Source organism: Notolabrus celidotus, chromosome 17 (assembly GCF_009762535.1).
Source record: "Notolabrus celidotus isolate fNotCel1 chromosome 17, fNotCel1.pri, whole genome shotgun sequence".
NCBI classification, from domain to species: domain Eukaryota; kingdom Metazoa; phylum Chordata; class Actinopteri; order Labriformes; family Labridae; genus Notolabrus; species Notolabrus celidotus.
In genome coordinates, this window is record NC_048288.1 from 14,272,946 (window position 1) to 14,300,859 (window position 27,914).

Below are 27,914 nucleotides of genomic sequence, written 5' to 3' on the forward strand. Positions count from 1 at the left end.
ACTGATTGATGACATCACGGATACTACGTCCATTATTTATATAGTCTATGGTACAGACTCATTATGACTGGCTTCTTACATTTAAGCATAACCCTGATAAGTTATTTAATTCAGATGTGATCAGGTTTAAAAATAAAAACTAGTACAAACTTTTCAATAATTGTATGTGCTGTAAGATTTTTAGCAATTCCAACACACATTTTTATTTTCACCAAATGTTGCCTACTGTAGCTTTAAGTCCCAATATGGAGACCGTTGGCAGTGACCTCAACAACACCAATGCACAGACATTTCCCAAACACAGCAACACAAGCAAAAATCAAGAATCAAGTAGAAGGTTAATTTACAAACCCAACCCCACATTTCAACTCCTTAATCGGTGATAACTGAGAGAGAATATTTTAATTTGAGACTGAAAATCCTTTTTTATCTAGCCTTTCACAACTACAAACAGTAAATCAGACGTTGAATCGTATTAGCTACCTTGCCTTGCCTTACCTTACCTGAAGAAGCAAGCATTACAGTATACTAAGAAGCAGGTATCTTTGCCTCTTCTCTAGTGTAATTAATGACTGTGCAATTGTGGTATTAGCTTAATCTGTGAAAGAAGGCTTTGTGTGCTCATTTGGGTCAAGTGTTAGAGACAGAAGAGTGTAGAGTTACCATGGCAAGTCTGTGTATAGCGATTTACAATGAAGCCACAATGTGTCTGCAGGGCTGACTTTATGTCTAAGTAGATCCACCTAAACAAAGTGAACTTGAAAACTAACCTTAAGCCTCTGATTTTACCTTTTACATACAGCGCCTAGCTTCCCATACTAGAGTGTTCTGCATGCCCCATGACTTTCATTAAAGTCCCCTGATCTGTGCCACAGTAGAGAGTAGTATTAGTAGACTGTAATCCTATGGCAGTATGGGGGGTGATGGATGAAGGTGTAGCATGTCTCCCTTGACCTGTGATAAACCTGTGTGTGCTTTTCTATCACTACAGTTTTCCTTTGACTTGGGGCCCACTGTAGTTTCCATGCACTGATTGATTTAGACAACAATATGACATTTAAAGAATATTGGAATGAGTTAGTAAAATAATTAGCAAATTTGTAAGGCTAGATACACCAAAGTTATAGGTTGAGTTCGAATTTCCAATATGGCAATATGGACGATAGGATTCTCTTCTTCAGAAACAAATGGATGAGTTACTGAGACATCATCTATTTATCATACAGTCTATGGTTGGACCCATAGACTGAATAAATAATGGACGTAGTATCCGTGATGTCACCCATCTGTTCCTGAGCGCTGTTTTGAAGTCAATCGACGACGGGAGTCATATTGGAAATGTGGAACTCAAATCGTTTTTTGAACCAGGCTGTAAACATGTTTATTAATGCTGCAAAGATCGTCTTTTTTGAATTGGTGTCTATGTGGTTTCCGGTGTTTCTGCAGCCAGCCTCAAGCAGATTCTCGATGAATTGCAGTTTAAAACACTTCCACATGGGCTTCATAGTTTGAGACCGGAGGTTGCCGCTTGGTTGGACCTTGTTTAGCTTCAAAAGAAGTTGTGATGTCATAAATCCTATTGGATATGCATGTGTGAAAGATTGATTTAAAGCTCTTGTGAAGAGTTTTTAATTGGCTATGAAACATAATAAAATGAATAGTGTCTTTTTATGATCTAAAAAGCCAACAAGACCATCAGCAAAAAGGTGGACTATTTCTACATTTGACTGTAAATAGTGTTCAAGACAAGATAAGTACTGAGAGAAGATGCACTGCTATTCTACAGGGGATGCCAAAATCAACACAAACCTAAAATCACTTACATGAGCTTTAAAGAAAGCCAAGAGACTCCTTCCTCCTCCAGAAGACGACAACAATAGTCTCACATTTATCACTCTGCACTGTAAAGCTCAAACATCTATGTACAATAACAACACATATGTGACTGGGTTAAGGTTCCTAAGGGTAAATAAAGTCCTCAGAAAGACGCTGTGACAGCTGAGAAATGTGAAATGAGCACAATTGACAGAAAACAATGTTGGTGTTATTGTTGTTGGCAGATTTTGTCCATGAAACTTTTCATGATGCATCAGTTCAGTGATAATTCATGATTGACTGTGTGTGTTATTGCCCTCAATTACAATTCAAAAAGCACTAACTTGTGTCAGGAACATTTAATTAATGTGAAAGCAAATCAATCTCAAAAAGAGCTGCTGTCAAAATGTAATGACTTGATAATAAAACTTCAACGGTAGATTGCTACAGCTCATTTTCAAAGCCCCCCTCATATATTACATCATTAAAACAGCAAGTTGAAAGAAGCAGAGGGTGTGGATCACTTGTTGGAATCCAGCTCTTAGCTTCACTCACATACCAGTGGCCTGAATCACACTGAAGTGGTTTAAGCCCCAAACATCAATTTCTGAAAATGACATAAGCTACACATTAGAGATCAATGGCTTCTATGCTAACTGTCTAACTTCACATCAGTTCTAGATCGTTAGAACACTTTTCAAGTGAAGTTTAAGGAGCTGTCACATCATGATTATACAACAGGGGAGGACTCACTGGTGGCTTCATCTTTCCCCATTCTTAAGGGTCAAGATCCAAAATCACTTACATAATGCAACTTAACATAATCGTTCCATAAACAACGAGACATCTCCACAACATAACAGTTATTTCATCTTCCTCACTTAGCAAGAGGGCTTGTGCAGAAACTGGCACTCAAAGTAGACTGCATATGCCAACATGATATTACCACATAATCTAAGCTCATTAGATTTCTCTCTTCCAAAGCCACATAAATCATTAAAAACTTTGACAAGCAAACTTGATTTCATATGCAAAACTTGGAAAAGGCCATGGCAGGACTACAGCCAAGATTTAACTGTCGAGAGTTTTCAAAAAAGTACGTTTCAGCAGAGTTCGATTTTCATTCAACTCATATCAAAGTAATAATCCTTGATACTTGTGTTGCTAAATACTCATTTGAGCACATTTTAGATCTAAAGAGGGTAGAATATCAATAGAAGGATGAATCGATTTAGCAAAGAAGAAAAAAATCACTCCCCATTACTGCAAAGTAGGGGTGTAACGATTCATCCACTACATCCATGTGTCGATTTATATTCCTATGATCCGACTACATCGATCCGTGCTCGGCAAGTCGGCCTTCCAGACGACATATATCCACCTAAGATCATTTTAAAAGGTAATAAATCGATTGTATCAATACTAGGAAATAACCATAGACTGTAAAAAATATGGACGTAGTATCCGTAACGTCACCCATCTGTTTCTGAAGAGCTGTTTTGAGACCAATTGGCTGCGGCAGCTATATTGCTTCTGTGGAGCCAGAGTGACGTAAAGAGGCGGGCTTTGAGCCTCCTAGCCAACAGCTGCAGTGTTCCCACAGTCAGCTGTGCCTCTCATTGGAAGACTGGAGAGGACGTCGAGAAATTAGCTATTCAGACTACACTCATCTTTTGTACCAGGCTGTAAACATGTTTATTAATGCTGCAAAGATCGTCTTTTCCCCATTCATGTGTATGTGACTTCCGGTACTTCCGGAGCCAGCCTCAAGTGGATCCTCGATGAACTGCAGCTTTTAACACTTCCGCATTGACTCATATTTTTAGACCGGAGGTTGCCGCTTGAAAATAACGCATTGGATTAAAGCACGGCAGACTTTATATGGATGTGTTTTTTTCCACTTTTAATGATAAAGACGTTAAACGTTACTCAATTCAGGCTGCCTGTCTGTGACATCATCGCCACGCGCCAGCAGACAACAAAACATAGCATGGCGGATGTCAGAGGAGAAGCCGGCAAGCAAGAAATTATCAAGCCACCATTGCGGTCCAGCGTTTAGAAACACTTTGGCTTTTGCAAAGAGGGAGATGTTCTAAATAAGTCGCTCGCTGTTTGTAGGATATGTAAAGGTCAAGTACCACGGCAACACCACAAATCTATCCAACCACCTACTAAGGCGCCATGGGATTCACAGTCACACTGGTTGAATTTTTGGCTGAAATGTTACTGAATCGATTTCAAGTCACTGAATCGTTTCGGATCGTATCGTTCAAAATGAACCAATATCGTCCTTTAATCGTATCAGCAACCACAAATCATGAATCGAATTGATTCGCTGTTAAAAAGAATCATTACACCCCTACTGCAAAGGTACGGAAGAAACACTGAGTTCATCATCTAAGTCTAGTTTAATAGTACTTTACACTTGACCGACAGGCCAACAAGAAAATCTGATGTAAGACTTTACAATACACAGCCATGCTGTACTATTATACAGAAGAGGAATGTTCCAAACAGATTAATTTGCTAGTTGTTGAAATGGAAATTTAAACTCAGACTAGCAGACTAGTCTAAAGGTCTCTATGTAACACACCTAAATATGTGATCACAGAGTCTGCGGGGAAACGATGACAATGTGTCCACAGAGTGTGGCTTTGTTAGCAAAGCTCAAAGCTAGCAGCATCAGGCTTTGGTCCTCTCTGCAGGTTAACGTCCACAAGCTTGTGTTGTTTACACATTGCTCCAGTTGAGTTAATCATACACAGCCTACATAAAACTTTATCTCCATTTTATAAATCAAAACACTGCCAAACTGCGCCACGCTAAAAGATGCCATCTGTCATTTGAGCTTGTTTAAAACCGGATAGTAGTCGTCATCAACTGGAAAACAGCTCTTGCTAGTGCTGGGTTGTTGAGCCACAGCTCAGACAAGTTCTGGTGTTTACGTACATTGTGAGTCCACTAAACGCCCACATCCTTAATACAGAGCTCATTAAAAGTTTTTACCAGCTCTCTATCAGCAGAAAAAGTAATTCATTACATGTACAGGTTCAACGGGTCATGTTGCCAATGTTTGTTTGATGTTTAGTTTCTAGGCTGTAGCAGATGGGAAGTAGCAGATGCTCTAACAGCTGAAGTGTTTAAAGTGCTTACATGCCTCCAACCTAAGGAAAGCTGATAATACCTCTATGTTCATTTGACTTGTTCCATCTACCCTCATCATGTTGACGAATTATTGGAACTAACTTTTATATTACATATAGTTTCATACAAGTAAAGACTGGACAGCTGAGCAGAGGTAAGGGTCTAAGTGGCTTCCTGGACCAATGTAGGCCATGAGGCTAGATGAAGCAGAACTTCTATAATAAAACAGACTTTAAAAGGCAATAAGGAGGACTGTTAACGCCACTGTTTTTGACATGGCTTCCTTATTAAGTATTCCAACTTGTTGACTTGTTACAACCATCACAAATAATACATGATAGCTGAGATTGGTTCCTAGTGAAGTTAAGATCAACAAAGTATTCTATTCACTTAAAACAGAATGACAAGGCTTACCTGGAATATGGTGTTGAGAAAATACAAAACACTCAGCATTCTTGAAAAGTTCAATCAGAGGAAGACAGACGTACAGCTGTTTTTCCTCTGCTCTCTCTTCCCCTAGCCAGGAGCTAGCTTCTTTGTGGTTCCTTTTCTGGGTCTATAGGTCGGCAGGAGCTCCAGCCTCACAACCTGTTACTATTTTAAACAGACTTAGGCCTGATCACAGAGAGAGAAGACGGGAGGGGAATAGGGAGGGAGGATGTAGTCCTGCCAAAAGAGTTACGTAACACTAGCTTTGTTTTTTTATAGAGCAAACGTTGTAATTATGATCAGTCTAAAAGCCAAACCAGGGTCCATAAGGTCTCCTAAACCAGTTACCAAGGTGTTGGTTAAACCTTTTCTTAGAGTTGACCATCGTCTGTTTATAGATATGAAAGATGTGCCTCCATTTACCCCCACTGTAAAAATAAATAAGCCAAAATATCATTGTGTTGAATACTGACATCATTTGGAGCCCCACAGTTGTCGCCACACCCCCTCTGCTAACCAAGCACACATTTACTGATATACACTCCTCTTCTCAGCTAGTCTAAAACCACATTGGTCAACAGTGCTGTCAATCAAGATGCTGTTTTTTGACATTTATTTTGGGGCTTTCATGCCTTTGTTAGAGGACAAGACAGCCAAAAGAGTGTGAAACTGGGAGAGAGAGAGAGAGAGAGAGAGAGAGAGAGAGAGAGAGAGAGAGAGAGAGTGGGGGATGACATGCGGAAAAGAGATGCAGGTTGGAATTGAACCCCGGCTGCCCACTCTGAGAACTATAGCCTCTGTAATGTGGTGTGCAATTTCACCACTAGGCCAAACCAGCGCCCCAATCATGATGCTGTTTAACATCAAATAATACAATCTGAACTCTCCAGAAAAATGTTAAATTGGACATTAATCAGCATGAGATGAACTATCTGTCAAGACAGCAGGCATGTTGGAGAAAAAAAAATTCAACATGTATTTTGATTTTATACTTTGACCCCTGACCCTTTGTCCACACCTACTGTTTGCTCTGTTTTAATGAAAATGTCTTGCCCCTCTTATTGCCACTTTATTTTGGACCTTTACATTTACATTTGTCATTTTTAGTCTTCATCACCCTGGAGTGACCCTGTTGCCATTTGTCATAATCATGTCCTACCTGCCTGTATAGTTATAACTATTAGAAGAGTTCATTTGCAAAAATAGATAACACCGTTTTTATAAATTTTCAAAAAAAAATGTCTTTCTTAATAAAGTGACATTTTCAAGATATCTCTGATTAGTAAAGTCATTTTGACTTAGTCAAAGCCACCCAACCTCAGTTGATTGATCATACCAAAGGCTAGTATTAGAAAAAATTGTTTTTTTTCAACTTTTTTTTTTTTTTTTTTCCAAAATTGAGTTAACTGTTTTTGCAAATTAACTCTTCCTTTATACCCATGTGTAACATTTGTGTATACCTCTAATTTTTATTTTTATTTTATTTATCTATTTTTATTTAGTTTTACATTCTTTTTCAACCCTTGTTCTTCTTGTACAACTATCAGCTATCATGTCTGTGCAGCTGCAACAACTGAATTTCCTCCCAGGGATCAATAAAGTATCTTATCTTATAATAGAGGAGACAGGCGTTATGATCTATACTGCAGCCTGTCACCAGGGGGAGCTCCAAATATTTTTAGCATCACTTCTGAGTGCCATACACTTTTTATAAAGTCTATACATTACCTTAATGAGAAAAAAACTAATATGGGCCAACATTGCATTAAACAGGGGCATCCATCTTCAGATCTTAGATTATTAGAGATGTATGCTAATCCTAGAAATTAGTACTACAGCTAATCCAAGCACATCAAATGGATAGTTGTGGTTTTTATAAAGCAGATCAATATTAAGTTGTTTCTTTACTGCCCTGCACGCTGTTCTCAGTCTGCTCGTTTTGCAGATCTATTCTCTTGTGACCTGCAGCTTGGTTCTACAATGTAAACATCACAATGTAAACAGCATGTGACTGTGAAGCTATTTGGCTGCTCAGGAACTGACCTCTCAGTTAGGGGAGATGACACCATATCCAGTCAGTAAAATTACCTTATGAGGGTTTTTTTTTTAAATACAAGGCTCACAGAAAAGCAGGAGTCACCCTGATGGGGTTGAGTATAAATACAAAGTGGCCGGGAGTGCAAGGGGACACAATATAAACTACCAATGAAAATAAGAAATTAAGATTAAAAAGGCTACTTTGTGTGTGATTTTAACAAGAGAACAATTCTATTTAAAAAATAATGACCCAGAAACAGCCATTCTCGGCTGGTCGCAACAGCTGGAGGCTCTAAGCCATTGGAAATCCTCCTTCATTTCGTATGGAATGGTAATTCCAAAAAAAAAAAAGATTCTAAAAGTTTGGAAGAAGGAGGGACCGCCCTGCTTTGATGCCTGGCTTACAGAATTCTCCAGTACCTTGTATATGGAGAGAATCAGATATGAGCTGTTGGGCAAAACAACCAGATTCGAACAGTTATGGCAGCCTTTCCTTGACTACATCACGGCTCTTGGAAGACCCACATGACACCTCAGTGCCTTTGCCTTTTAATCACACAATATAATTGCTCAAAAGGATGACCATAGCAATATGTAATTTAGAGTGCTACACAGATGATGTGTTTTTTGTTTTTGTCTGTTTGTTTGTTTGTTTGTTTTTCTCCTTTTTTGCTTTGTTTGTTTTGTTTTGTCTTGTTTTCTTTTGTTTGTAGAATGGGATGGGGAGGGGGGTATGTTCTTCTTTGTTAACCTTCTTCTGAATAAGTTATAAATAAAGTATTCATTAATAATAATAATAATAATAATGATAAAAGAAGAATGTGAGGTAAAACAATAGTGGTTTTTTTGACATCCTTTGAAATAAATTAAGACATTGGCCTCAGTCATGCGGTCTACTGTTGTAAATATCAACATTCAGAGGACATCTGAAACCTGGACAGCTCCTCCAAATGAAGTCTATTAGGGGAAAACAGTGTGCGTGTGATGGAGGCCCATCTCTGAGCCCCCTTTTGTCCAAACATGGAGAACAGAGGACAAATGCAGTGTGCCCTTGCATGACATAAAACTGGTACTTGGCATGTTTTCTACTCATTTAGCCAGAGTGCTTCTGCAAAAATAATGTGCACAATGTAAGAACAAACCCTCGTTTTTAAAGGCGCAATGGATCAGAAATCAACAGCACCTTCTTACACAGCATCGGCAACCTGTCTCACTAAAGGAGGTTCGACCTGACCTCCTAAATCAGGTGTCACCCTGAACACAATGTTGTCACAGGTTAAAGGTCAAGCCCTGAATACAAAGCTCACGGGCCTCCTAACAGACTACATCATCAGGTTCAGCTTTTGCAGGAGGCTCACAGGTACCTACAATACTCTCTCTTTGATGACGCTGACAACACTGATGGTGTCAATGGCCAATGAGACAGGCTGCTTTTCTCGAATTGTTTTCATTGGTAGACAGAACGGTGGCCTCTGCATCTACACAATGCAACAGTGTGTGTGCAGCTTTTAAATGGTAAGCTCAAGGGATCAGACCATTCATTCAAAAAAAAAAAAAAAAAAAAAGGACTCTGTGCTGAAATTGGGTGTTCACATGGGTTCCCAGGGTGGAGAGGTTGAGGATGGTGAATGTTGTGTGCAGCACAACAGGCTGTTGTCTGGTATGGAAAGAGACTTGAGTGGAGGGTAAAGCATGGGAAAAACACTTATACATTTACTATGCTTCTTATCATTAACAAAAAATAAACAAAGACCGTGAACACTTAAGATGAGATCTTTAAAGGAAGAGGGGAGAAGCTAAGAGTCATACTTATACCTCACTTCACAAAGACTGTTTCCTTCCTCCCAGAAAGGAGCTCATCAGCAACACTGTGGTATGCTAAATGACCAGCATACATGTGCTCAATGGCCATTGGTCTCTATAATAGGAGACACAAGCTAAATAAAAAAGTAGAACAACAACTTTGTGTCTGTGCAGAATTTCTCTTAGAGCATTTTTGACAAAACATGGCAAAGAAGAAATGCTACACAGGTGTCAGTTAAAGTTCATGAGATACAGATACCAAATAACGTCCTTCATTAAATCCAGCAAGCCACACGGCATGACCGACTTCAACATTGTTACAAACCGATGTCATGATTTCTGCTGGCAGTGAAAGGGAATGAAACGGTGGAGGTGCAACATAAAGAGAAGTCACTCTAAAAGAGTGACATCATTCATTCACAGCTTAAACAGCCAATAAGGGCTCTACCTTTTACCATCTGCAACCACACAAGCACAGTGTTTTCAGTCAGCCACCAGTAAAAGCCAATAAATAGAGCAAGTGCTCATGATGACATTTGTTGGGTCTCTATAATTTTAGGAGTATGGACAAACTTCTTTTTTTTTAATGTCATTTTTATTTTACCACACAGTCCCCCAAAACATTCATGGTCATGTTTCTTAATTTCAAAGAACAAAACCAATCTCTTCTTTCGTCTCAATGAGCTAGTGTAAGACAGTAGCCCCTTTGTATTTCCAAGGTTACCATTAGTTACAGGAGGAAACCATCACACATTCGCTCCTTCATTTGCATGACAAGCACCGCAGAGGCCCAGGCAAACTCTGGGAACCCATTAGAGGGTCAGCACCAGCTCAAAGAACCCCTCCACTTTTTCTCCATCCCCTTTTCTGAAATTGGCCTGGCTCTGCTTCCTCATCTGTTGAAATGTAAACACTTTCATGAAATAAATACATTACAGACATAAACCTACTTTTTTCTATGCTCTCTTTGCTGTTATGAAGCATCTCATGCCCCTTTCATACATGTCCTTCAGGGCATTTGCTGGTTACCGGTTTCAAGGTATGCCAGCTATTGTGTGAGGTTAGTGAATTAGCATGCAGCAGAGAAACGTGAGGTGATATGAATTAATGTTAGCCTATTAGCTTGCAGGCTATGTAAGTGCCTCTAGCTATACGTCGAGCTGTTCCCAAGGAGGAGAGAGCATATCAAGCAGAAAGCGCTGCACCCAGCATTTTTCTCAGAGCACTCAGAGTGTTATTTTTCTGTATCATTGGCTGCTCCAGGCACAGAAAGACGCAGGTGCTCCACTGTACTGTGATTGTGCTCATGCATGAGCAACCATACCGTGCCAAAGCCCACCTCTTCCAACCTTCCAGCCTGGGCCAACGAAACCTGAGCACAGTGCAGAACACTCACACTTAGGGCTGGGTATTGTCAAGAACCAAAGACTGAATGCAGTCAATGCTAGAGCACGAGTCCAAGTCTGAGTCATCAGTGGTCTAGTCCAAGTCGAGGCATGAGTTTAGTCAAACTGGAGCCCAAGTCCTGGACTCTTGCCTATTATAGGTAAAGTGACACATATTTAATCCTGCTTATAGGAATATGAGTAAAGACATTCTTTAAACTTTTTCACCAAGTGCAGTGACACCTATCTGATGTTCACAGGAGATCAGACAGATGTCTGAACCTGGTTGAGTTGCAAGAATGTTGCTGTACGCATTTTTAATAGGTGAAAGTTAAAGCTAGGGTTAGTAGTCACAGAAAACTACCATGAACTTGAATGTAGCATTTCCTCAGGACTCTGTCTAACCCCCCCTCCCCTCAGAGCTCCTCCAAAACGATGCCCCCGCCCACATGCACGAGTGCCGCTGATTCATGACCATATGATCGTGACTGATTCAAAACCGGTCCTCAGCACATCGTTTGTTGTTTGCACTACATCAACTCATGTCTCACTCAGCGGTAAGAAAACACCAAAACATTCTCATAGTGAAAGTTAAAAACACAAACAAACATGAAATGTACGCGCAGGAGGCGAGCAGAACAGCAGGACAGGATTTGATTGGTTTCATAAATTGGACCCTAAAGGCGGTGATTGGTTGGTGTTTTCCCAGGTTTACTCCGGCTGTAGATAGCAGCTTTTTTTTACTCTTTTTTAAGAACACATTATGTGTTGATGCCATCGGGACATAAAGACCATTGTAACCAGTATCACAAAAAGTGGATCTGAATCTATACCAACCCCAGCTTTAAGTTTTGAAATCTTTTGGCAGGGGCTGAATAGTTTAGTCTGATCATTTGTGTTATAATGGCTTACTAGCATTCAGCATCCTTAATTGATATAGCTACTGTTGTAATTGACTGAATTTGGTGGGACAGTAGTGCTTTCTGTGCATTTGACTAATTGTAGCTGGAAAATCAATGATCATTTTGACAATACATGTTGTCAAATCCCCATGTCTGGGGACCTTCAATTGACTTGAGCATCACAAATCAATTAATCAATCCAACAAACTATAGTAAATTATTTAACACAAATGTTCTCTTAGGTGTCTTTTAAACTTGCATGTACAGGTGCATGCTTATGAATAAGAATATCATAAAAAAGTTCAATATTTTTCATCAACGATTTAAGCAAGTTCATTTTTATTCATGCTGGACTCATGTAAACTAAAATATTTTAAATATATATCTATATTTTTAATTTGATAAATATGGCCTACAGCTAAAAAAAATGTAAAGACATATCTCATATTATTAGAATAAGTCATTTAATTAATTTTCATCGAATGTGGGAAATTACCAGATAGACAATAAGAAGAGAAGCCCCCTCCCAGCTACTGATGCTAGTGTAATTCCATGTTCCTTCAGAACCATTGAATGACTCTGATCTTGGATAAAGTCGACTAAAGTCATTATTGCCATCTTGTTAAAGGAAGTCAAAGGAATCATGATGTTTACTTGTTCTCTTGTCTGCTGCAAACCCAGCCACTCCAGTCATGTCCTCTTTCTTTCTCTCTGTTGCAGAAAAACAGGCACAAACACACACACACACACACACACACACACACACACACACACACACACACACACACACACACACACACACACACACACACACACACACACACACACACACACACACACACACACACACACACACACACACATCTGTTGTCCTGAACTTGGAGTCAGAGAAACGTAATGATTGGGCAGAGAGACCACAAGTCCAGAAAAAGAAAAGTCAGTCAGTAGGCATCCTCCTGTTCGAGGAATGCTTTCTTTGGCGCTCCCTTGTCCATTTTGCCCATCTACTGGCCATTCTAACCCCTTTCTCCTCCTCTTTATTTTCAGCTGATGGTAAACTTTGGGTCAGGGGTGGATCACAGTAACGCAGTCCTACTCTAAAGCCCTGGTTAAGATGTACAATTGACGCCATGGATATGCATGGATGAGTATAAAATCATCATGAGTGAGGGTGTGGCTGTATCATTACCTCCTGCACCACAAGGCTCCGGCTCTGTGTATTTTGTTTCTGGATTTTCTACTGGATTCAAGATTTTGGGGAAATGCGCAGACGTCGTCTGAGAATAAGGGAAATAGTATTTGCAGGTGTGTGCGCTATTTCTAAAGCAGTGATGTCGCTAAGTAATAATCTGAAAGCAGTCTCAGCACTCATTGGTCTATTAGAACACGGTGTGAATCTGTTACTGTATATAACTTTCAATGGCTTATGATGTGTGCCAATTGCATAATGCATTCGGAGCTATGATATTAACAGTGAATGGGTCTGCTTTCTACTAGGGTTGCAAAGAGGTGGAAACTTTCTGGTAAATTTCCATGGGATGTAAAGCTGGGGAAATTTGGAAATATTCCAAATTGGAAACTTTCCATGGGAATTTATGGGAATTAACTGGGAATTGATGGTAATTTAAAGCTGGGGTTGGTAGTCTCGGAAAACTAGCATGAATTTGAATGTAGCATGTCTTCAGGACAGTGTTGACAGTAAGTGAAGGCATCAGGAGAGGTGTAGACTCAGATTTTGCGAGCGAAAGAGAGGAGAGACAAGAGAAGTTTTTCATTCATTCAAACATTGATTGTTGTTTTGTTGGTTGGCATGGTCATAGCCGACAGTGACCGGTTAGTAAAGCTCAACGTGTTCACGAATCGGCTCGTCATCCTTACAGAGTCCAGAGGGACGCTACAATACAAATACATTTTCTGTAGGACTTACTGAATGTCCTTACTTTTTTTGCTTGTCAGAGCTCCCATGGTGAGAGCTTTTCAGACTCTGATCCGGACTACAGTCCTGAGCAAAGCACCTCATTGGGTCAGAGGGGACAGGCCCGAGGTCGAGTGAGAGGGGCAGTCAGTAGAGTCAGGGGAAGCAGAGGCAGGGGACGGGGACTCGGAGTGCATGCCGGGGAAATGTACGCGCAGGAGGCGGGCAGAACAGCAGGACAGGATTTGATTGGTTTAAAATTTTGGGACCCAAAAACGGTGATTGGTTGTTTTTTTCCCAGGTTTACTCCGGCTGTAGATAGCAGCTTTTTTTCACTCTTTTTTTTAGGAACACATCATGTAATGATTGCCATCAGGACATAAAGATCATTTTAACCAGTATAACAAAAAGTGTATCTAAATCTGATTACCAACCCCAGCTTTAATAGAAAGGTATCATATCAAAGAATAAATATGTTTTGTTATAAGCAGACATCCATCCAAAATAATACAATTAAAACAGATTTATTTGTAAGTAGAACTTTATCAAGCGTTAAATATTTTATTGAACAATCAATTCTTTCATTGAAGAAGAAAAACATGAATGTTGACTTAAATATTACTCATCCCCTGACCCCACAAATTCAAAAATATACAAAAATGCAATCCCATACAAAGTCCCATTCAAAATGTTAAATGAAGAGAGCCCCTCTCCCTCCAAAAAAAGTCCCATTCAACATGCGAATAAAAAAGCAAATTCCCTCAAGCTTCTCAAGCCTAGCCTCAGCAAGATTCTAGACATCATCTGTGCATGTGATGGAGGAATGCACAGTGCATGTAGGGGGCGTGGTCTCTTTAGCCCTGCAGTAAGCAGTGTGCTATGAGCTATTCAACTGTACTTGCATGAAATTTGGTTGTTTTAGTCAGGATTATGCTAAAAAATATTTTTAGATATTTTTATTTAGTAAATTCCTGGTTTATTCTCATGCCGTTTCAGCAGTGCTGTAACTTGTGTTTAAATGGATTTCAAAATGGAAGATGTAAACAAAAACTTTGATTCATACTTTGTATACTTGCATGTTAAGAATACTGACAATAAGAGGTGGAGCTATATCATCCAACAAGCTAAAACTAATCCTAACAGAGCTACCAATTCTTTACCTTGATGTTCTCTGGGCTTAAGATATTGTCAAAATTATTATTCTTGCAAATAACCTGATCCTTAACTTATATTGGTATATTATCCACTCAGGCTAAACTGCAGAGGCTCATCCCACTTTCTTGTTAAGCAGATTTATATGGATGCTAAAGCCTGCTAAGTGGACCAGTCCTCATCCAGCTGGCTTAAATACACATTAAGGACTTGGTGAAATGAGTGCCAAATATCCCAACCATCCAGTATTGTTTTTCTCCAGATTCTCTGAATCTTTGAATGATATTTAAACAGTAGATAATAAAAATTCCTTCATTCTTCGCAAAAGTTCAGAAATGTTATTCTGTAAATTGTTGAAATATTTGTTCACGCAGCCTCTCACAGAGTGGCACACCTCTTCCTATCTTTACTTCAGAGAGAATCAGCTTCTCTGTAGTGCTAATTGTACACCCAGTCATGTTGCTAACCTGTTGTTAATTAGCCTAACTGGTTAGGAGATGTTCCTCCAGGTGTTTTTTTTTTTTTTTTTTGCATTACACATATTTTTCAGTGTTCATTTTTCAAAATAGTTCTGGCATCAAATTTTAAAGAAGCATATATTTTGAGTAAAGAATACATTTTTTTTTTTATTTAATGTGTTGTCTTTGCACTATTTTCATTTCAATAAAGCCTTTAAATTATTTGCAAACCATCAAAATCCATTCTTTAAATCTTAAACAGTGTCCCAACAGTCAGGAAATTGGGGTTGTAGAAATAGTGCACCACATGCTAAAGTTCACTACTTAGAAAACATTGTTCACTTTATTTTCATAACAATGGTTGTGTGGTTTTATCTCAGCCTGTTCACAGTATACAGGCTGTTGGGTTGGGCTGTATGTTGATGTTAAGTTGGCCCTTTTGTTCATATTCAGTTAGCAGGCAGTGAACAAAACAGCATTCTAGAATTCTGGACGGGTCACAATGCCATGATTTTAGAATGTGGATAAAAGGACACGAGTGACCTCATATCTCACATTCTAAAGGGTTATAATAAAACACTGTAAACCAAGGTGAGAGATTCAGTCTGAGACCACACTTTCTGAGACTCTTGACCCAAGCAGATCTGCAACAGAGACAACGACTCTACTAAGATCAGTAATGGCAAGATTTGAAGAATCCAACACCCTGAGCTGGGGAGATATGATGGAGATGGAGGATTTGCAGGCTGAGGAGCAAATAACCACAATGGAATGGACCAACAGTGGCAATAGCTGCCAGAAAGATCAGAGCACCCAGTGCCCCCCTCAGCCACCAGCAAGAACCCCTGACCAAAGGGGGGAAGAAGGCCCCTGGGGTAACCAACACCACCACCAGGCCCCTGACCAAACACAGGAAAGAGGCAACTGGGGTGACCAACACCACCACCAGGCCCCTGACCAAACACAGGAAAGAGGCAACTGGGGTAACCAACACCACCAAAGGGCCCCTTACCAAAGGGCCCCTTACCAAAGAGGCGGAGGAGGCCACCAACACCAGGCCCCCTACTATCAAGGGAACCCCAGACGCCCTCCACGATGGCAAGTGGAAGTGAGTCTGATAAGCCAAATTGAGGAATTGAACTCACATCTTGAAAAAGAGAGGGAGTTGCGGCGATCAGTACAAGAAGAACTGAAAGACAACAAGATGGAAGTGGCTTATCTGGAGAAAAGGGTGAAGGAGGAGCGCAATGGGTTGCTGGACTGTGAGAAAGACATAAGGCAGCTCAAAGAACAGCTCAAGCACCTGAACCCTAAGTGCAGCCCTCCCCAGGACATGTCCTACTACTACCTGAAGACAAAAGAGGAGCTCATAGGAGTCATCACTGCTCAAAAAATAAAACTTTCTGAGACAGTCTCAAGTGGAGGACCAAAGGAGGAATCAAACAATGCTGCTAACATCAAAGAACTCCTGGATCTGGCTTCATCCCAGAATGATCAGCTGCAGACTGAGACGTTGAGGGCAGACAGACTCCAGACTGATCTGGAGGAAGTCAGATGTCAACTTCAGGCAAAAGCCAACACTGACCTGAAGCTGACCACCCAAAATGAGACCCTGAAGCAGGAGATCGAGGACCTGCAGAAAGAGGCCCTCAACAAAGAGGTCTTAAATGGAGAGCAGCAGGAAAAAATGACAAATCAGCTGCAAGAAAAGTCCAGCACCTGCCTTGACCTGGCTTCCAAATTAAAACAGCAGGAGGAGGTCAGTCAGGCTCCCTCACTTCCAATTGACACCACCCAGGAAGACACAGAGGAAGACATCCAGGAAGACATCCAAGAAGACACTCAGGACACGGACCAAGAAACATCTGGGACGACACCTGAGATGGTCCAGGAGACTTCTGAGATGGAGAGGGTCTCTTTGTGGAGGACATTCAAGAAGTTCCTCACTCCTAAGAGCCGCCGCCAGTACAAGCAGCAGAGGAGGCAGACCCAAGACCATCAGAGACAAAAGCCACCAAAACTTTAACATGCTATTCTGTGTCTTCGTGGGTTTACTCCGGGCACCCCGGTTCCCACAAAGACAATTTAGAAAACAACTCAACTAAAAAAAATAAACAAACAAACAAACAAAATAACATTTTTTTCTGTTTTTTAAGATTTCTGCAGAGCATTGTGATGGGTTTCTTCGCAAAAGTTCAGAAATGTTATTCTGTAAATTGTTGAAATATTTGTTCACGCAGCCTCTCACAGAGTGGCACACCTCTTCCTATCTTTACTTCAGAGAGAATCAACTTTTCTGTAGTGCTAATTGTACACCCAGTCATGTTGCTAACCTGTTTTTAATTAGCCTAACTGGTTAGGAGATGTTCCTCCAGGTGTTTGGGGTTTTTTTTTGCATTACACACATTTTTCAGTGTTCATTTTTCAAAATAGTTCTGGCATCAAATTTTAAAGAAGCATATATTTTGAGTAAAGAATACAATTTTTTTTTTTAGATTTAATGTGTTGTCTTTGCACTATTTTCATTTCAATAAAGCCTTTAAATTATTTGCAAACCATCAAAATCCATTCTTAACATCTTAACAGTGTCCCAACAGTCAGGAAATTGGGGTTGTAGAAATAGTGCACCACATGCTAAAGTTCACTACTTAGAAAACATTGTTCACTTTATTTTCATAACAATGGTTGTGTGGTTTTATCTCAGCCTGTTCACAGTATACAGGCTGTTGGGTTGGGCTGTATGTTGATGTTAAGGTGGCCCTTTTGTTCATATTCAGTTAGCAGGCAGTGAACAAAACAGCATTCCAGAGTTCTGGACGGGTCACAATGCCATGATTTTAGAATGTGGATAAAAGGACACGAGTGACCTCATATCTCACATTCTAAAGGGTTATAATAAAACACTGTAAACCAAGGTGAGAGATTCAGTCTGAGACCACACTTTCTGAGACTCTTGACCCAAGCAGATCTGCAACAGAGACAACGACTCTACTAAGATCAGTAATGGCAAGATTTGAAGAATCCAACACCCTGAGCTGGGGAGATATGATGGAGATGGAGGATTTGCAGGCTGAGGAGCAAATAACCACAATGGAATGGACCAACAGTGGCAATAGCTGCCAGAAAGATCAGAGCACCCAGTGCCCCCCTCAGCCACCAGCAAGAACCCCTGACCAAAGGGGGGAAGAAGGCCCCTGGGGTAACCAACACCACCACCAGGTCCCTGACCAAACACAGGAAAGAGGCAACTGGGGTGACCAACACCACCACCAGGCCCCTGACCAAACACAGGAAAGAGGCAACTGGGGTAACCAACACCACCAAAGGGCCCCTTACCAAAGGGCCCCTTACCAAAGAGGCGGAGGAGGCCACCAACACCAGGCCCCCTACTATCAAGGGAACCCCAGACGCCCTCCACGATGGCAAGTGGAAGTGAGTCTGATAAGCCAAATTGAGGAATTGAACTCACATCTTGAAAAAGAGAGGGAGTTGCGGCGATCAGTACAAGAAGAACTGAAAGACAACAAGATGGAAGTGGCTTATCTGGAGAAAAGGGTGAAGGAGGAGCGCAATGGGTTGCTGGACTGTGAGAAAGACATAAGGCAGCTCAAAGAACAGCTCAAGCACCTGAACCCTAAGTGCAGCCCTCCCCAGGACATGTCCTACTACTCCCTGAAGACAAAAGAGGAGCTCATAGGAGTCATCACTGCTCAAAAAATAAAACTTTCTGAGACAGTCTCAAGTGGAGGACCAAAGGAGGAATCAAACAATGCTGCTAACATCAAAGAACTCCTGGATCTGGCTTCATCCCAGAATGATCAGCTGCAGACTGAGACGTTGAGGGCAGACAGACTCCAGACTGATCTGGAGGAAGTCAGATGTCAACTTCAGGCAAAAGCCAACACTGACCTGAAGCTGACCACCCAAAATGAGACCCTGAAGCAGGAGATCGAGGACCTGCAGAAAGAGGCCCTCAACAAAGAGGTCTTAAATGGAGAGCAGCAGGAAAAAATGACAAATCAGCTGCAAGAAAAGTCCAGCACCTGCCTTGACCTGGCTTCCAAATTAAAACAGCAGGAGGAGGTCAGTCAGGCTCCCTCACTTCCAATTGACACCACCCAGGAAGACACAGAGGAAGACATCCAGGAAGACATCCAAGAAGACACTCAGGACACGGACCAAGAAACATCTGGGACGACACCTGAGATGGTCCAGGAGACTTCTGAGATGGAGAGGGTCTCTTTGTGGAGGACATTCAAGAAGTTCCTCACTCCTAAGAGCCGCCGCCAGTACAAGCAGCAGAGGAGGCAGACCCAAGACCATCAGAGACAAAAGCCACCAAAACTTTAACATGCTATTCTGCGTCTGCGTGGGTTTACTCCGGGCACCCCGGTTCCCACAAAGACAATTTAGAAAACAACTCAACTAAAAAAAATAAAAAAACAAACAAACAAAATAACATTTTTTTCTGTTTTTTAAGATTTCTGCAGAGCATTGTGATGGGTTTCTGATACTGTTGTTTGTAGAGAGATTATTGTGCTGTATCAAGGTTTAAACCAATAAGAGACAGAGCTCGTGTGGGTCTTTGCCTCTGATTGGCTGTGGTCCCGTTCACTGCTCCAAGTTTTGTGTGTTTTAAAATTGCGACTTTGCGATAGACCTGAGTGCCAAACAGGCATACTGAAACGGAAGAAGAACGCAGGGAAATATTGAATGTTTTTTCATTAAGAAAACAGACCCTACAGTTACATCCAGCCCTGCTCCTGTCATTCTATCCATCCCCACTCCTGAGATTCAATCCAGCCAAGACACGGAGCCCTCGGTCCCTGGCAAAATGCCAAGCCCCGGTTCTTCGGCGATAACATTAGACTTGGAACCAGAGGAGACAACCGAGTCTGAGCTAGAGCCTTGACCCGAGACTCAAATTAAAAAGCCCAAATTCTTATCTTTCAGACAGGACTGGTTGAAAGAATTAACCTGGCTGAGGTAAGACAAAGGAAGGAATACAATGCACTGTGTTTACTGTCAGGAGTGCGGTCAGAATATGGCAGGTAATAGTGCATTCGTAAGCGTAAACACAACATGTCTAAAAAACATACTCAGCAGGCAGTAATGAATAAGGTCCTCTGAGGAATCAGACATGATAATCAAATTTAATGTTGCATACAACATTTTCTTTTTATACATCATTGTGCATCAAATAAAGAGCATTTCTCAACACCTTATTTTTGTTTAAAAATCATTCTCATTATGTGAAAGTTATGGAGAGCGATAAAAAGGTGATTTTATGGTGTTAAAGGCGACACAATAAAAAATTTGGGTGCAAGTAAATTTTGTGCTGGTGCATCAAAAAAAAAAAAAGTTAGGCGCACCAGTGCAACCAATGCAACCAATGCAAAAAGTTAGTCTGGAGCCCTGAATCATATTTTAAGGAAGTCAGCAAACTGTTCTGCACTTGTTGGAAAATCAAAGGCCAACAAAACAATAAATAAACACTGGGGGAAATGCAAGGCAGTGATGGGACACGATAGTGACGTGAAAAGACTGAAGCTTTTTGCAGAGTCAAAGGTAAATACAAGGACAGCTGCATGTTTCCATGTCATCCATAAGGCTCAGCTTGGCTGGATGTGAAAGAGAAAGATTCCAGGGTATCTCTTGTGTCAGCTTCTATACTGTGTTTAAGCCTGGGTGGCAGTTCATCACCCTGTAACCCCCTCAACCCCACTCAAGCCCGAAACCTCTCAGAGGAATGTGACAGCTCTGCCTTGCTTACTCTGATTTACTGATGTGTGCATGTGTGTGTGTGTGTGTGTGTGTGTGTGTGTGTGTGTGTGTGTGTGTGTGTGTGTGTGTGTGTGAGATTTTAACACTAAGCATGTTGTGGTAATGGAGGTGACCAAACACTGAGACAGTTTCTAATATTGGTAGATGCAGACAATTCTCTGTGTTCTTATAAAAGCTTGTTCATGAAACAAAAAATGCCCAGATAAGAAAAAGGACATAGGTCAACTTTGACCTCAACTTTGTATAAAATCAACACCCTGATTGTAATAGCATGTTAGCGCTCAGAATTTAAACATAGCTAAATTAAAGCTGCAGTGAGGAACTTTCACCTTGTGTTGATTTTTGTGCCTCCTGTGGGTAAAAATGCACATCTCTGTGCAGATTTTGTCATGTACATGCCAAGGGAGTTTTCTCTGAAAAAAATATAATCCTGGTTTCTTATAACAGTTAAATGCATGACTCCTCATGAATATTAGTTGTTGGAAGAGTTTTGAAAAAAGCTGTTTTTCTGTGTGCTCTTCATCGTCTGGTTTGGCACTTACGTCCAAATTCCACTGGATCTGTGTCCGGTCCGTCTCAGAACCATCACGGCATTGGGATCTGATAGGTTTCTATTCTAGTCAATGTGTTAACTCCCATTGGATCTGCCTCATTATGTTCCGGCTGGGTCTCTGATCTGGCAAGTCTGAGCCCTCCGGATCAGATACGCAAGACTTCTAATTTTGCCAGATGCAGTCAGGCACCAAAACAAAATGAAAACATCTAGTTAATTTTCAGAATAAAACACTCTGTGTTATCACCTGATAGTATTTCACTTAACTACAACAACAAACTGTCATGGTGAGCGGAGCCAGGCCTGGAGTCAACAGGTCAGAGGTTTTCAGAGGACGATAAAGACAACATGGATGAGGAGAGGAGGAGAGGAGAATCCTTGATTCAGTAATTACCATGGGAAAATCTCGGTCACCTGACTCCAGCGGTCCGGCGGTCCAGCGGTCCTGCTCCGTGCTGCGCTCTGAAAATGCAACCTGTGGGTGTTGATGGGTGAGAGAGCACAGAGCCGGACCTTAGCAGATCAGAGACGAACCGGACACGGATCTGGTGGAATTCCCAGGTGACCCTCACCTTGCTGCATTTTTTCAATCTTTGTGCAGTTTGGTAATACAGTGACTTAGATATGCCTAACACCAGACTTCACACAAGTCAGATTAAATGCAAACTGCCACAAAGCTTTTCTGATACAGTATAGGATCTGAATTTGGTCTACTTCTGACCAAAGCATCAGAGGCATCAGTAGCAGCTGCGGGTTCAGACAGCTCTGATTCTGTTACTGAGTTGTACTGTCATTTCTGAATTCCATGCTGAACCAATCAAACCCCCAGTACATTTTTGGAGATGGCCTCTGATAGCATTACCCCTCATTTTGTCCTCAAAATGTGGAATCAAGTTTTTATTTTGACACAAAGAGCTCTAGTCTCCAGGTTACAAACTAGATGGTCTACTGACAGGCAGTCTGTATGAGCTCGCACATTCTGGTTCAAGCTGGGGTCACAGTACTGAAAGGGATTTCACTCCTTTGTAGTACAATGTAGAGGTGCCCCACAGCACAGGGAAGGGTGAAGGGACTTTAAAGGCTTATGTTGTAATTTCCACTTGACTCTACATTTCAGATTCTGTCCTATGAGAAAACAGGTTCTTCTTTAAGAGTCAAGAAACAGAAGAATGTAGTAGTCTTCCTTTATTGATAACCATATAGTAAAAGTATATAAATACAAAGTACCACAACAGGCCTCTGCTGCCATATGGTTTTAACTATTGAATCAGTGCCTGCAGTCATGTGAATATTCAAAGGGATAGTTCGTTTTTTTTTTTTAAAGTGGGGTTGCATGAGTTTTTTTGGTTTTGGGGTTGACAGCCAGGTTGCTTTCATCAAATTAGTCAATGAAATGCCTGCTTGTGCAGCCGTACACACATCTCTTGAATCACGTTGTGGGTTGCCAGGCTGCCAGGTTGCAGGGATTGTATGGTGCTGTGGATTGTGAATGTGTACCCTGATCAGGTGACCTGGCAACTTTCGTATCAGCGGACAAATATATGCAAACCAAATGTATCCGTGTTCACTACATAGCTTTTTTTTATACTCAGGTTGTAGGGCAGTGAACATCCAGAATTGCCAGAGAGAAACGCCATCTCCCTCCCCTTCTCCAAAAAAGAGGCGGGAGATGGCCTTGGGATACAGGAGAAGACCAATCACGCTACGCCTTACATTCTAAATGTGCCTGAAAATATCAATCAAGTATTCACAGTTGGAAAGAGACTAGAGGTCAAATGTGGATTCTTTTTAAAGGCCATTTAGCGACAGAATAGATTAATTGGCCAACTAAAATTACAACTTTTATTAAAAATGCCCAGTCAGGAGTTTCTAACTGGTTGGCAGATACGTCTTATAAGTGAAGCATTTACTTGAATAAATAATCTGAAAAATATAACAAATGAAATGTGTTTTAAAACTGTTGGATAGTAGCATTTCTGCATGCTTATGAATTGAGTTTAATATTTGGAAAATGCTAGCCCCTAAGTATTTCTATTCACACAGACATTTTCATGGCCAAAGGCACCAGACGAGCTCCTGCGCGTCATCGCTCGATCCAAACATGAAAACCATTACACTCAGTGCCTTCGCCACAAGTCAGGACAGGAAACAGAAACTGGATTTTCTCTTAAGACTATAATGACTGTAAAAGTGGCTGCTTAAAGCTGATGGTACTTCTGCAAAAGTTTCAATCAATAACAAAAACTGCTCACAGCTTTGATAACAGAAGTTTGAGCCTTTATGAAGCTACTCCAAATACCTTTATGTTATTCCTAAAAGAATAAAGAAGAACATGGAAACATGCAATCATAAAAGACAGGTAGGGAGGAAGTTTGATTTTAGGCAGAGACCTGTGTTCTGCACACTAACATGGGCTCCCCCACTAAAGAGGAGATGCTCCACACAGGCTCTTTGAATGAAAATACTAATAAAACACTATCTGGTTCATCTTGGTTTGATTTATCCTGGAGGCCAGCGTGGGTGTGTATTGATCAGGGCATATAAATGAGTGTAAGCAGCTGGCACACATGTGTATTGACTGTGTGTGTAGCCTGGGAGACAAAGTAAGTTACAAAAGAAACATTTCCAGTGGGTCTCTTACCTGAAGATGAGCAGGCTGGCATCTGAGTTTCTATGGAGAGAGAAAAAAGAACATGATGAACACATTGTTTTGGGGGACTGTTTTTCACCTGTTGACCTTTCTGAACTGGTTTCAACAGTTTTCTCCGCTAAACCATCAACCTGTCTTTAAGACCCCATCCTTCTCCTTAGTTAGCTCTTCATGACTTAGTATGATCGATGAACAGACTTGCAGCTCCATGCCAAAATAAAACAGTGAAGGTGGTCAGAGCAAAGAGAGGGGTTAAAGTCAGAATCAAATAAAAAATGTCAGCACTGAACTATTAAGCCAAACTATTCGTTGAGTGAGTCTAATCTTTGAATTTATGCTCACTTATAACTACAGGATGTAACTATGACAGAGTAATTGTGGTTGTAGAGCTCCAACAAAACCATAACTGGTACACTACAGTACTATAAATAGCAAAAAGACACACAAGTAAGGAGAGTAAAAACAAGGCAGCACATTGAGTTTGATTGACTTCAAACCTTTCTTGTTTTTAGTCAAAGACAAACCTCAATTTCATCAAGACTGGAATATTTTCTTATGCATGATCAAAACCTCTATCTAAAACATAATTGAAGACAAGTCTACACACTGCATGTCTGCAGATGTCCATGAAATGAGCTGGATCACTCTGGTCTGGATTTGAGCCACTAAAACTCTGCTGCTGAACAGAGAGGAGCCTGCATTCAGATTCAAGACATGACTTTGCTTGTCCCTGCAATCAGTGCTGCAAAGACCAGAACATGAGACAAGTCCATAGACATTTCACACCGTGTGTGATGACCCTGTTCCTGGCACGCCCTGTCTTATTAAACTGACTTCTTCTTTTTTTTTTTCCTTCTCAATGTTCAGGCTTGGAAACTGACAGGACATATGATCACTTTTTTTTTTTATAAGAAAGGAAACAACATATTCACTCCACGGTGGGAGAGAGGCAGACTCACAGTCTTTATGGAATAGGAGCAAAGTATCAGTGGAAGCTTCTGACTTTATAGGATAACAAGTTTCCCCTGTTTAAGCCCCTATAGGCTTCATCATATTTGAAGAAGGATTCACACTCTGTTGTAACATGCAAGCCAATACTACCATACTGACATCAACTTACCACAGCTAGAGACTGCTCTAATGACAACAAAGCTCAACTTAAAAAATGCAGATTGGATGTCATGAGACTAACTGAGGCTCTGGTCCCAATGTGCAGATATAAAAAAATAAAGAGTCCTAATATCCTTAAACTTTCACCTTGATCCAACCATTCCAATTCACCAAACATCTCTGTCCCAACCAAAATAATTTGTTGGGAACGACTTGATTTGGTTTGACTTAGTCGGACCCAAAAGACTTAGCAGACTTATAAAAATACAGATCCCTATCCCACTAACTTATTATCTTTTTCTAACACTTAAAGGTTATCATGTGTTGTAATCATAGACTGTATAATTAATGGTTGTAGTATCTGTAATGTCACCCATCTGTTTCTAAAGTACTGTTTTGCTGCAGGGAGCCATATTGGAAATGCTGAACTCAACCTAACTGCTGTTGAGCTTGTGTGACGTAAAGAGGCGGGCTTTGAGCCTCCTCACCAACAGCTACAGTGTTCACGCCTGTCAATCAAGTCAGCTGTGCCTCTCATAATGGAAAACTCCTAATCTTAATATCTTTGAAATGACCGCGTTATGAAAAAATTCACCCCCCCTACAGTGTGTGCCGATCAAGAAATGAGCTATCCAGGCTACACTTGTTTTTTGTACCAGGCTGTAAACATGTTTATTTCTGCTGTGAAGATCGGCTTTTTTGAATTTGTATGTGGTTTCCGATACTTGGAGCCAGCCTCAAGCGGACACTAGAGGAACTGCAGTTTTTAACACTTCCGCTTTGGCTTCAAGTCTCGCGGCCGGAGGTTGTAATGCAGCTCCCTCATGCAAGGGGAAAATGTGTGAGTATGTGCCTCAACACTGTGTAACACTACCGTAACATAATCCAACTTATCACTAACGGGTGAGTGGACACCAGTCAAGACACAATGACAATTTTGCAAAGTAGATAAATTGGTGAATTAAAACTGCTACCTAATAAAAAGTCATTGTTACCCTTTAGTTTCTCTGGAAACTGAAGATCCTGGCCAAATTATACAAAATTTCATCAAACCACACCAATAAGGAGCAACACAGTCTAGGCAAATTATTTCTTTAGATGCTGTTGAGTGGTTTAATTAATAGCATCGCTCATTGTATAATCACTGCCCTGTTAGCTGCACTCAAAATAAACGTGTCACATATTCTATGAACACAATAAACATTGGACACACAGCTGTGTTGTCTAAAACAAAGAGACATTGTTTATCATTAGTTGTATCATTTTGCTAATACATTATTGAATAAGAATAGTTTTACCCAACCACAAGCTCTATGTTATGACCAACTAGCACTTAAACACAGTATTAACAATACAGCAACAAAGCAAGGAAGGCCTCTGATCTAACCAGACAGCCAGAAGAATCACAGAGCTGCATGGAGCTGGATCCAACACACCAGAATGGACGAAAACTGTCACATCATCATCCTACTGGAAATGTTTAGCTCCTGCAAATGCCTCAGTCATCACTATTGTTGTAGTATTAGGTAATGACAAACATTGAGAACAAGGAAACACTGATGAGAAGAGATCACTCCGATTAAAAATGGGTGTTAGTCATTAGTAGTTGGGGGGGTAGTACTTTTCAAAGGTTCTGGGACTTTCGGTTGACATAACATTGTGTGTGGAGTTTACACAGTTGTTGAAACACAGCAAGTTCCTGGGGATGCATAGGCCTACTAGTTTAGTTTTTTATAAAGATTTGAAGATATTATTTAATATAATTTGTTTTCTCCATGTGTCACTGGCCTGATTTGCACAATCTACCCGGGACTTCAGCTCGCAGTCGAATCTCAGACAACAATGGGGGCACAGGAACCTTTTAGTTCCAGGGAAAGTAGTTCTCGGTGCAAAAAGACACCAGGACTCTCAGAGTCCAAGGAAACACTTAATGGACAGACATGGTGATGTTTGCCTCTAGGATTTAGTGAAGTGGGAGAATAAAGTGCCATACAATGTTTGAGTAAAATAGAATTAAATTGAATTTGTGCTCAGGAAAATCCTACTTAGTTATATTCAACTTAGGCTGAAGTGTGTGGTGTTCATTTTCTCATTGACAAACTTTGTTTTCCCTTTATCCATGAAATTCCACTTTTAATCAGGTGTTTGACCTAACCTTGTTGTTGCTTATTGGAGACTGATCCACAGAAGTTCCACAAACAAACAAAAATGTTAGTAGAGAATCTCACCTGGTACCATCTGAGTAAAGCCCAGCAGAGCAGGTGAGCTGCCAGGGTGAATTTGGCGGTCCGGTATCTCTCCGGCAGGCAGGTGAGATACATGAGTAGCTCCGAGCGCGCCCCGCTGCTCGGCTCCTCTCTGCGGGCTGCTGCCCCGCTGCTCCCCGCGGCCGGAGCTCCGTGACCACCGGGGCTGTTCATTTCACTTGTTGGGGTGTTGTATGAGGCTCCTGAAGTTACCAGCTCACCCAGGAGTGTGTCGGAGTTGCGTTGGACTTGGATAAAAAGTTTCCCATGCTGTCAGCTCACGGACTAACTTCACTTTCCCAGGACACTGAACGGAGACGCGCTTCAGCTGAGCCGCAGCTTAGAGCTCGACACACTTGAAACATGGACGTGTTTCGTTTGTTTTTCTTTTCTTTTTCTTTTTTCCAAATTTAGCCTGAGACCTCCCCTTTTTATTCAAGTGGTGTTTCTGCTGCTTGAACTGTCATTCATCGCCAGGAGCAAAACAGACTCCACAAAACACCGACATGCAAGGCTGCAGCGCCTCGTGCT

General features: G+C 41.0%; 1 protein-coding gene across 3 annotated transcripts in view; it reads right to left on the minus strand.

Annotated features, from left to right (window-relative positions):
* The window catches only part of arhgef4 (Rho guanine nucleotide exchange factor (GEF) 4), a 113,450-nt gene extending 85,536 nt beyond the window's left edge, over positions 1–27,914 (minus strand). For 2 of the 3 annotated variants that reach the window (XM_034706437.1, XM_034706436.1), the window contains exons 1-2: positions 27,366–27,867; positions 24,019–24,048 (exon numbers count right to left, since the gene is read on the minus strand). In XM_034706437.1, coding sequence (XP_034562328.1) covers positions 24,019–24,048; positions 27,366–27,557 — 222 coding nt within the window. In that variant the 5' untranslated portion in view covers positions 27,558–27,867. Of the gene's footprint in view, positions 1–24,018; positions 24,049–27,365 lie in introns of all 3 variants that reach the window. The other variant, XM_034706438.1, reaches the window with a different exon arrangement.